At 34.8% G+C, this 12,305-nt stretch overlaps 1 protein-coding gene across 10 annotated transcripts in view; it reads right to left on the reverse strand.

Annotated features, from left to right (window-relative positions):
- The window catches only part of ATRX (ATRX chromatin remodeler), a 245,445-nt gene that overhangs the window by 130,726 nt on the left and 102,414 nt on the right, over positions 1 to 12,305 (reverse strand). For all 10 annotated transcript variants that reach the window (XM_057537602.1, XM_057537600.1, XM_057537595.1 and 7 more), the window contains 3 exons: positions 7,070 to 7,203; positions 6,438 to 6,614; positions 729 to 822 (listed from right to left, as the gene is read on the reverse strand). In XM_057537602.1, the coding sequence (XP_057393585.1) occupies positions 729 to 822; positions 6,438 to 6,614; positions 7,070 to 7,203 (405 nt within the window). The remainder of the gene's footprint in view (positions 1 to 728; positions 823 to 6,437; positions 6,615 to 7,069; positions 7,204 to 12,305) is intronic.

The raw sequence follows: 12,305 nt of genomic DNA on the forward strand, positions 1-12,305 counted from the left end.
TACAAACAGCTATGTAGATATACATATACACACTCACACAAACACAAATTGATAAGTTGATAGAAGTATCATATTATTCTGGAGGAAATAAAAAATTTCTTAGAATGGTTATTATTATCTAAAATACTATGCTAAGAAGGAAGCAAAATTTTAAATAACTTGTAATCTAGATCAGTAGCTATGTGTATTGAGAGAACAAACACATCTTAATTACTATAATACTAGTAGTACTACAAAGAGCAATAATTAGCATTCACGGAGCACTTACTAATTACCAAACAGGCACTATTATAAGTCCTTTACATGCACCATCTCATTTAATGCCCACAATAATCAATAAGGTAAATAATAATGTAATCCCCCATTTTACAGATGAGGAAACTGAAGCACAGAGTATTCATACAAACAGGAAGTAGTAAAGCCAGGAGTTAGAGTGAGGTAGTTTGTCTACAGAGCCTCTTACCTACTACAACTTCTCACCACAACAACGAAAAATTACAGTTAAGAGTGTTTTTGCACACTGAAAGTCCACCTAATTTAGAACCTACAATTCAAGTATATATAGTATGTTTATACATACTATTTTTAAATTAATAATTTTAATAATTAGTTTCAAATCAAAATGTTAAATATTTTACTTTATTAGTAACAGCAAACTTTCTACAAATAATTTGAAGCATGGTTATTCAGATTAATTCCTAACATTTTAGAAAATACTATATATTTACCGTGTTCTCGGCCGTTGTTCATCTTCAGATTCACTAACTTCTTCACTAACTCCTGATTCCTGAAAATCAGAATCTTCAGAATCTTCACTGCTCACTTGAATAAAAATATATATTAAAAGTTATTAAATACTTCCCAACAGAAATGCAATTTGTCAATAACTTCACATTAAAACTTAGAGTATTATGAGAATAATATCTGTAGTACATATTATAACATATAGATTAGACCAGGTAATGACACAAATGGTATTTATAAAAAATCCAAGTGAAATCCAACTATGGTTATAAAATTATGATTCTACATTAAAATATAAGTATTAAAATGAGAAATTGCCTGTCAATAAAAGAATTCTGGCTATTTAAAACAAGCAAAGTAGGCTGGCCAAGGTGGAATAAGGGCGATTACAGACCCTCTGCCATTTATGACAACTAAAAACTATAGACAGAATACATAAAATAACAACCTAAGAACTGTGAAAAGGAAACAAGAGCAGGCAGACTAGGGACTGAAATCAAAACCTGAATAATGATCCCCATAAAATTGTGGAGGGATGTGAATGTCATGTGTTTTATTTTTTCCTCCTTTCTTTCCTGGTTTTGACAGGAAGGCCGGCTGAATTCCAAAACTATGCAGAGGGTGCTGACAGCAAAACTCTGGGAGGACTGCATTTCTAGCCACAGCACTGGGAAAAGGAGCAGAGCCCTGCATATCACAAGAATATAAGGTGAATTCCCAATTTTATTTTTTCTCTCCAAAATTTTATTTTTCTATACCAAAACTGCCACTAAGACACAGGCATCTGAAACCCCAGGAGAATACCCATATCTTTCTGACCAGAGGAAGCCAGGCAGGGAAAATATAAGATGAGCCTGGACTATCTTGTGGTGCCAGAAAGTAAAGCAGTGCTCAAAAAATGATGGGGATATATTCAAAGGACACAGGATCCAACTTGAAAAGCTCCCAATAAGCAAAGCTGGAACAATCTGAGCAACAAAATGAACAACTGGATTATAACTCATAGAATAAAATAAATATCTATCTATAAGTCCATATTAACATAAGCAATGCAATAAATAAATAAACAGGGGGAAACAACTCTTCCTAGAAGTAATGAAAGAAACTAAAAATCACCACTTAAACATACATCACAGTAAAAACTGCTCAGGCAGTTGGATGCTAAAATTAGTGGGCATAAGTATGATGAGAAACAGGATATTTGCATTGTCTCAACATATCTCCCCACAAGATATTAAATATGAACAGAAAAATAGTTGTTTTTTTACAGTGGAAAAATCCAGCAGACACCAACTTAAGCAACTTAAATCAGGTTAGCATTACCAGTAATAAGACATATTGTCATCATACACCCTTGGTACGATACACTGAGAAAGATTCAATAACACTTTTTTGGTACTGTTGTCAAAATGCCTAATAACCTAAATCTAACCATGAGAAAACACTAGACAAATACATATAGATGGACAGTCTAGAAAATAACTGATAATAGACTTCAAAAGCGTCAAGGTCATAAAAGAAAAGACAAAGGAACTGTCACAGATTGGAGTAGATTAAGGAGACAACTGAATGCAATGTGGGATCCTAGAATGGATTCCAAAGTGGTAAAAGAACATCAGTGGGAAAAATAATGATAACCAAATAAAATCTACAGTTTACATCAGAGGTCAGAGGTCTGACGGTAAGTATTTTCAACTTTGTAGGCTATATGGTCTCTGTTGCAACCACTCATCTCTACTCAACTTTGCCACTGTAAACACATGAAAGCAGTAACTGAATAAGTATAACAGTGCCCCAATAAACCTTTACTTATAAAAAAAGGCAGAAGGGGGCTTCCCTGGTGGCGCAGTGGTTGAGAATCTGCCTGCTAATGCAGGGGACACGGGTTCGAGCCCTGGTCTGGGAAGATCCCACATGCCACCGAGCAGCTGGGCCCGTGAGCCACAATTGCTGAGCCTGCGTGTCTGGAGCCTGTGCCCCGCAACGGGAGGGGCCGCGATAGAGAAAGGCCCGCGCACCGCGATGAAGAGCGGTCCCCGCACCGCGATGAAGAGTGGCCCCCGCTTGCCGCAACTGGAGAAAGCCCTCACACGAACCGAAGACCCAACACAGCCAATAAATAAATAAATAAATAAATAAATAAATAAATAAATAAATTAAAAAAAAAAAAAAAGGCAGAAGGTCAGATTTAGCCTACAGGTATAGTCTGTCAAACCCTGGTTGAACTAATAGCATTGCATCAATGTTAATTTCCTGGTTTTGATTGTTGTGCTGTAATAAGTATAAGGTATTAAATTAGGGAACCTGGGTGAAGGGTATATAGGAACTCCACACTATTTTTGTGACATTTCTATAAATCTAAAATTATTTCAAAATAAAATATTTTTAGAATATCATGAGCTGACCTCAGAATCAAAGGTCTATTCTATCTAAAAAAAAACATAGGCAAGCATAAATAATATAAAAACTTGCTATGGGAGAAGAGGGGAATGAAGAATTATTGTTTAGTGAGTTTCAGCTTGGGATGATGAAAGAATTCTGGAGGCAGATAGTGTTGATGGTTGCACAACAATGTGAATATATTAATGCCACTGAATTACTTCAAAAACTTAAAAATGGTTAAAATTTTGTTATGTATATTTTACCACAATAAAAAAAAACAATAGTAAAAAAGAACTGCTAAGCAACTAGGAATTTGGGAGAACACAGGTGTCCACATGCACGCACAAACTTATCCTGTAATAAATAGAATTTTAAGTCTAGTACTCATTTTTCATCAAACATTTTATTTTGAAAATTTTCAAACCTACCAAAAGCTTTAAAGAATTTTTGAATGTATCCCTTCTCCTAAATTCACTTACTGTTAAGTTTAGCACATTTGCTTTATCTCTCTCTAAACATACACACTCCCTTTTTTGCACTGAACCATTTGAAATTAAGTGCTGATATCATGACAGTTAACCCTTAAGCATAAGGACACTGTCCTACATAACTAAATACCATTATAATGCATGAGAAAAATAACATCAATTTTAATATCATCTACTATAAAGGCAATAACTACACTTTTGAAATTATCACCAAAATAACTTTTATAACTTTTTTCAAATTTAGGTGAAAATTAAAATCCACATGCTACACTTGATTTAATATTATAATTCAGCTATTAGCTTTTGATTTCTCCCCCTTGCCCAACATTAAGTTTCCAGACAATACAGGGACACCAGAGTTTGCAAAACTTGGAAAATCATGCAACTCCAAATGTAGTATCAATCACTATGATCATAACCTACATTAGAAAAATTAATATGATGGGGTTTTAGTTTACTCCCTTCTATACAAACGAACCAAAAAAAAAAAAAAAAACAGCTGGGTAATAAGTTACCCACAGAAGAGGACAATGGAAACACAGGTCACAGAAAACTTGGGTTTCAATAAAGCATTTCAAATGTATTTGGCCCACTAAAGGACTCTATATTCCTGAGCTAAGCCTCAGAGGCAAAATCAGTATTTCTCCTTTTGTTGAAGATGCACAGGAAATCATGTTGTTATGTAATATGCTAAATCACTCAGTTCCTTTATAGAATCTGAAAGACCGGCTTGTAGTCAGGCTGCAAAGAAATTTATGAGAAAAGCATTCACAAAATGAGGTACTATTATTTATTTGTTTACATGAAAATATCCATGAAATATTAAGTATATGTGTGGGTGGGGGGGGTACCTTCCTCCTCTTCTTTAATGGATAGCTGTTGCTCTTTAGCCCTTTAAATGTTCAGGATTCCAAGATTCGTTCCTTAGCCCTCTATTTGCACAACATTACAGCTCCACTGGGTAATCTCACTATTACACATATACCAGAACAACCACACTTGACACCAACTATGGCAATATCCTTCAAATGGATTCAAAGCCTTCAGTCTCACAGAATAACAGGCAACTAACCTGAACGTATTACAACCTTGGTTGAAAGCTTTCAATGGAAAAAATGAGTGGTTGTGCTGAAGTTGTGATTCTTGAGTGCTGGTAACGAATGTCCTGTGTCTTGAGGTGCCATACGTGTTCATCAAGCTATCCACTTATGAAATGCACACTTTTCTGTATATATACCTTAAATAAAACGTTTTTTAAAAAGTGGTGGCACTCCTCTGTGACTACACTAAAAACAAATTGTACACTGTAAACTGATAAACTGTATGGTTTGTGAATTATGTCTCAATATAGCTATGATATAAAAATAATTTTTAAAATTAAAAAAATTTTTTAAACCTTTCAATGGCTCTCCATCCTATAGAGCCTACTATACTTCTCAGACACTTCCAAAAATGCTTTCTTATTCCTAGTGGCAAAGAAGAGTTAATCTGCCCGACAGGAATTGGGTAGTAAAGTCTTCAGTATCTGCCCCAAAGAAGAAAAAACTTTCTTTAATCTTCTTGTTAGCTGAAATTCTCAGGAAAACTTCACATTTAATTGCTCAATATATGTGATTACTTAATATAAGAATGCTCTCCGCCAACTCTCAAGTAAAATGAACACACCAAAGAGATGTACCATGTTTACTCTATAGCCTGATATACCCATGAGTCCACTGCCAAGTACTTCAGTTTGAGAAACACAGGCTTACAAAGGTCTCTAGTATCTGGTCTCTGTCTTATTGGCCCAGCCTAATTTCCTGCTGTTCTTTTCCCTACTCCCTCCTATACTCCAGCTATACCACATTAATTGCATCCCCTCCACCATGTGCTAAACAATTTGCAGAGGCTTTTAAAATTTTTTCCCTGCTTGTATTATAAATCTTCACAACACATCTACCTGCTCCCCATTTAGAACTTGATCTGCTGGGTGAAACTCTTCATCTTTGTGAAGTCTTCTCTGGTGATAACCCCTAGCCCCCAGGAAGCTAAAGAAATCCTCTCAGTGCCACACTTTACAATACCTCTGCTATACAAGACAACCCTCATGGTACTATAATTTCTTATAATATTAATGTTAATAATTCTTACTAAACCTATGACTGCCAAACCTGGCTACATATAAAAATCATATCAGAGATGCTCTTAAAACATATGGATACATAGGTCCCACCACCACCAATTATGCTGTAATTGGCTTGGGGTGGAGCCCTGCCATAGGTATATTTTTAAATCTAAGTTATCTGCATGTGTAGTCAGGTTGAAAACCATCACATAAGACAATGATTTCCTTATTCATTTTGTATCCTCGATGTTTACCATGACGCTGGAAACATGTAAGTAACTCAATGCAGAAGGACTCAGACTTTTAATGTAATAAAAATTTAATCTGGCTGAAGTTCTACATATAAGCTTGCATAAATCTATCCAAATTAATTGTATGTTCTATCTTTCCTCATTATTTCTTCCTGCACTTACAGGCAGTCTTATATTTTCTACATAACTTTAATGCATATTTTATTTATTGTCATATTTCTTTGTCTTTTTAATCTAAATGTATATGACTACTAAAGGTCAAAAATAGTCTTTGTGTCATCTCTCAAGTTTCTGGGTTATCTTCCCACTCTAAATTCTTTATTTCACTCTCAGAATAGTTGTTGTCAGTGTGCTGATACTCACCTAATATAGGTGGACAATTGTTGGAGCCAATATACTTAAATTTCACAACTATATTTAGTTTATAAAACCAGTATGTTCCTTGTTATCAGAATTAAAATGTCTTACCCTTCCTTCTATTTCTGCCTTTGGCTTCTTTGTGCTCTTTAGGCTTCATCTTTTTTTCTTCTCCAGATTCTCCATCACTCACAGTCAGCTTGTGCCTCAAAAGCCTATGTCTGTATCTCGGCTTCTTAGATTCTTCAGAATCTGAATCTGATTCAGAATTGACTTGATTTTTTGCTTCTAAATGGAGAAAACAAATCAGTAAAACCTTCAGCCTTTTTTCCTTTAAAATGTTGTAAAACTACATATTTTGTTTGTTGACAATTATCATGATTTATGGAACTGATCAGAGCTGTGTACTTATCTGGGTTGCATTGGTGATAACAGGCTATCTCATACATCAAACTTGATCTATTACTATTATTAAATATTGATTAAATATCACCAGTATACATTTATAGATTTTTTTAAAAGGTAAAAAATATTTTCCTTTAAAAATCATCTGTTTATTGGCAGTAACTGACAAAACTTGCACAATTATTACCAGATATTCAAACGGAGCAAAGGTAGTAAAGTTTTCAACATTTTAATAAACTTCAAATGCATGTGTTAAGAGATTTCATGGTCAGACAGTCTTCAAAGCCTGAATTGGTCAAATAATTATGACATCCTATACTTCTCTTTGGGGAGCTCACCCTCATCTCCAGGGTTTTCTTCATTGTGTTTTCCAGTTCTTTTTTTCCCTTCTTCTGATTCATCATCTGAAGATCCATCCTCATCGGAGGAAAGATTGGCTTTAATTTCTTCTAAAAGCATCTTCTTGGCAATTCTTGAGTAAAAAGACAATAAAAACTGTATATTTGGTGGTGAAGTGTAACAAATTAAAAACAAAAAGAATTATGTGTATCAAAATAGAAATAAATGTGTCAATAGATTTTTTATTATAAAGAAAAGTCTATCAAAACCATATTTTAACCTAAACTACCAACCAAAATTTTTGAAAATGCTCTTAGCACTGATTTTCTCCCAGTTCTATACAATTCTGCAATATAGTGAAAAATCTCAGGGACATTTCTACTAACTATTTTGACCAATTCCAACTTCATGCTGGATAACTTTCCAATCCTACACTTGCTCTGCTGCCACCATCCAACAACTACAATATCAAGACAGGCCCACAAAAGTAAATCAATTCATTCAGACAAATGGCATTCCAACACTAAACTCCACATGAGAGGATTTATTCAACAGCAAAACATATTCTTAGAAAGTCAGTGTGTAATAAACCACTTTATTGTGAAACAGTACCTCAAACTAGTGGATAATACTTTGGCCCTTAAATTTCAATTTACTTCATAAATTCTTCTAACCAAATGAAAGAATACAACACATAAGTACTGAAGCAATCAAAAATCCCTAATAATATTCAAACTAGGGCAGAGAAGGAGCAAGAGTGCTATTAACCACATACATAGTTAAAAGAACAAAAATTACCATAAATGAGTTTCCACTTTCCAAAGAAGTAGATAGTGCATTAGCCTCAAACATATCAAAATTTTTCAAGATGCTCCTCAAAGACCAATTTGCTAATGAAAAAATCAACTGCTAAAAGCATGAGAAAATAATTCTTTAATACCATCTTATGTTAAAATAAAATATATTCCTAAAAAATCTCCATGTTTGCACTAAAGGAAGACATCTGAAAGTGTAAGATAAAAGCAGTTTTTGTGCAAGATGAGGTGTTTTGCACCTTTTGATATAAATTCATAAATCACAGTAACAAAGGAATACCTTACAGAAAGGCTCAAAAGTTGACATGATTCTTGGTTTTCCATGAACTAACTTCTATGTGGATAAACATCTACTCTGCAATCAAGAATGACTCTAGCTCAGTCAAAAACTTGCAGCTGGAATTATGGAACTTTTGTTATTTTTGGATTTGAAACTCCTCTTTTTACTTCTTAACATGCACTCACATTTAAATCAAGAATACATTCAATGGTAGGATATGTTAATGCATGTTAATGCCTTCTTAACTTTGATACATTGTTCATTGCTATTTATACTCAAAGATATATAGCAAAGGCACCTAAACAGACTGAAGCAAACAAAATAGCTAATCACTTCCATAAATGCTTATTATATGCCCTTTGGTACTTCCCCCCTAACCAGATAGATAAGGAATATTTAGACAACGTAGAGGGTTACCAATTGCAAGAGGAAACCACAGATGAGTTAGCTTTTCTGAGGGTTTCCAACCTGACTTGCTAAAATTAGATCACTCCAATTTAAATCCTACTGGAGTTGGGGACTTCCCTGGTGTTCCAGTGGTTGGGACTTCGCCTTCCAATGCAGGGAGTGCGGGTTCGATCCCTGGTCGGGGAGCTAAGATCCCACATGCCTCATGGCCAAAAAAAACAAAACAAAAAACAGAAGCAATAATGTAACAAATTCAATAAAAGACTTTAATAATGGTCTACATCAAAAAAATTAAAAAATTAAAAAAAAACCCTACTGGAGTTGAGCAATAAAGTCTTCGTTGCTCTTAAACTTCTACATCAGTGGTTTGCTGACTTCAGTTGCACACGGTAAACATTTTAAAAATGGGGACTAATATAGGGTTGCCAACTTTTCATTTTGTCAAGAAAAAAAATTTAAACCCAAATATCATTTACTTTTATCATTTTATAAAATAAAAAATAAACAAACACACCCTCCACAAATTAGGAAACAGTTTCAAAATAAAGGGTGGTTCTTTAAGTTTATTAAAAGCATCTTTCTGGAAAAACTCTAAAATCATCTTTAATACACACCACATTATCATTTCCCATGAACAAGGAAGAACTTTCTCAAGCCAATTTGAGTAAAACCACTGTTTTGGAATGAATAAATGTGTGTGTGTGCTCGGGTGTGCATATAATGTGAAGCACTGGATAATAGGTTACAAATAGAAAAACATAGTTTACTTGCAGTTACAAGATCTTATATACCCATTTGGGTGGTACAATAATAGCCAACAAAAATACAATTATTAATTTAGCTACTCTAAAGTTTAGTTCAATCACCTGATTTCAGTTTGTATTTACAAGTTCAAAAAATGTCTTAAATTCCGTATAATCTGTAAAGACTTGGTTGTTAACTTTAACAAACCACATAATATTTCTTCTTTCAAACTCTAGACTCCTAATATGTCTACTAAACGGAAAGTCAAAATATGTAAACCTACAAATACTAAAGTTCTAGACTGTCATGAAGAAGAACTATGAAATATATAAAACAATAAGATTCTATACCAACTAAAAAAAATCACGTAAGTCATGGAAAATAAAATGAGATCCACATAATGAAGAATTACTTGATTTTTCAACAACCTTCAGTAAGACCATAATATATAGAACAATCACAGATACTTTAGAAGCAAAAAAATTTACAAACTTCAGAGAATGCTCATTTTTCTCCAAACTGACAGTTATACAGAGTGATAGAGACTCCCTAAGCTTTACCTCACTAAGATGTTTTAAATTTGCCCTCTGACACCTTTTGAGCACAGGAAAGCCTAATGTATAGCCATATACATTAAGCCCCAAAAAGAATAATAAAGTTAAATTATTTTGCATAAATTATGGCTGATGGCTCATGCCCAATATGTCAAAGACCTACTGTATCAAACACCTAGCCTATCGCATAGCTGACACCTCAAAGTTAGAACTTAATTTGAAGGACCTAAGTAAGGGCTGAGGCTGACCTTCAACCTGAGTATTCAGCAAACATGTTGAGGTGAGATGTGTCCCATCTACAAAGCCTGCTGTGAGATGCTTTAAGGGAAACTCCACTACCTTAACTCTTGAGTCACAGGCCACAGAGACTTCAAGGACATCATCACTTGAGAACCAGCTGAGGCTGGCAAAGCATCATTTTGGAGGCCTCGGCTGGACCCGTGCTGGTATGCATGTGATGGATGTATAGTCATGATCCCTAGTTGATTCTGTTTGCTCAGAAGTCTCCTTTCTTGAGGCTTTCCAGGACGTTTCTGAGAAAATCATCCAAGCAACAAGGTACTGCCCCTGGAATCTCAATGCTCAACATTACATCTTGGGGCAGATGTAGCATCCAAAGCTGTCACGACTCTATCAGAAGCATTAGAGGCACAGGCTGTGCCACTCTGTGGCAGAAAACCTGGACAGAGCCGGAAGTAATGGAGCCACTCCTCCATTTTCCTGAAAGGGAGGGAAGGGAGAGGGGAAGAAAGCAAAACAATATGGGAGGGAGGGTAAAAACCCACAAACAAACAATGAACTGGTGCATGAAAGAATAAATAAAAGAACCGCAAAACTCGAACAAGCTAAGTCTTCTAAATCACATAATGAATACCAAGATAAGATAATGCCTTATTACACCTTCCACCTTCATCTACTAAAATAAAGCAAAAATAAAATAAGGAATGAGCCCAACAATGCAAAGACAAACAAGCAATCAGAGAAAGAGAGAGAAAGAGCCAAGAAAGCCTTTAGTAATTCTGATCCTATCTAGAAAGGAAATCAGTAATGCCTCTTGTTTAAGCACTCAAAAAGGAAAAGAAAGTAAACTGCCTCTTGCTGGTAGGTAAATCAATAATTCAAAACACTGAGTTTCTAAGAAAGAAGTGATCAAGAGAATAATCTCTTGCACCAGGGAATTGTAGAGAAACAGCCATTACAAAAGCAACAAAATGTTAGAGCTAGAAGAAGGGATCTTAGAGTCCAATTCTGTCATTTTACAGATGAGGAAACAGGCTTAGAGAGGGGAAATGACTTGGCCAAAGAAACAAAGCTAGTTAGTGGCAAAGCCAGGAGTAGTACCTAAGATCCTGAATCCCAATCTGCTACTAATTTTACTATGCCAGTGCTATATTCTCTACTCATTCACTACTACTGTGCTAATAAGTGCTTGGGGCAATACACCAAGGTCACATTCTTAAAGTTATCTGTATTTCACTGATTTAGAAATGAAAGAATTCAAGTTTTGATTTAAAAAAAAATTTTTTTGAAAGAGTTCTAAACATCTTTCGTCCAGTATGCACCATCTCTAAAATGTACTGACAGGCCATCTTGAATACATCCTACAATCTACTGCTTTATCTTTTAAGAGGTTCTGAAAACAGGCTTGAAGAAAATTGCTAAATGAAAAATACATTTTTAGAAGGCCAAAATACTGCACATCCATACACAAAAGTGACAAAATTTTAAATTGTTTTTTTACATTCTGTGCACAATATCACAATAGAATAGTTAAAACAGAGAATTCTGAATAAGATTATAAGTTTCGAGATAAAAAAAACAACTAAGTAAATGTAGTACTAAAACATCATACCATATATAAAAGGTTGATATGTAAAACAATTCAAATGACTATAGTTCAAAAAATGTTGAATATTTTTTGTGAGGAACACACATTCTTCTAGTAGGGAAGGAGGCTTTGTTTTAACAAATGTTACGTACTTCAGGTTGAGAATAAAAAATAAAACATTTCGGGGACTTCCCTGGTGGTCCAGTGGTTAAGACTCTGCACTCCCAATGCAGGGGGCACGGGTTCAATCTCTGGTCAGGGAACTAAGATCCCACATGCCACACAGCACAGCAAAAAAAAAAAAAATTCACAGAATTACAATGGAATTCCTCATCTTCAAAATCTGTATTAGTGTTTTTTTAACTCCTTGGTTCAAAATTAGTATCTTTTTTTTTTTCACGGCGCCACTCATCTTGCGGGATCAAACCTGGGCCTCCTGCAGGGGAAGCATGAAGTCCTAACCACTGGACCACCAGGGAATTCCCCAAAATTAGTATCTTGATATAAACCTTTCTATGAAAAACTATAACCAAGGCATAATGATCTGCACCTAAAGATAGTGCTATTCATGAGATAATGATGAAGTCACTAAATAACCAAAAAGTT

Source organism: Balaenoptera acutorostrata, chromosome X (assembly GCF_949987535.1).
Source record: "Balaenoptera acutorostrata chromosome X, mBalAcu1.1, whole genome shotgun sequence".
In the NCBI taxonomy this organism is placed as follows: Eukaryota; Metazoa; Chordata; class Mammalia; order Artiodactyla; family Balaenopteridae; genus Balaenoptera; species Balaenoptera acutorostrata.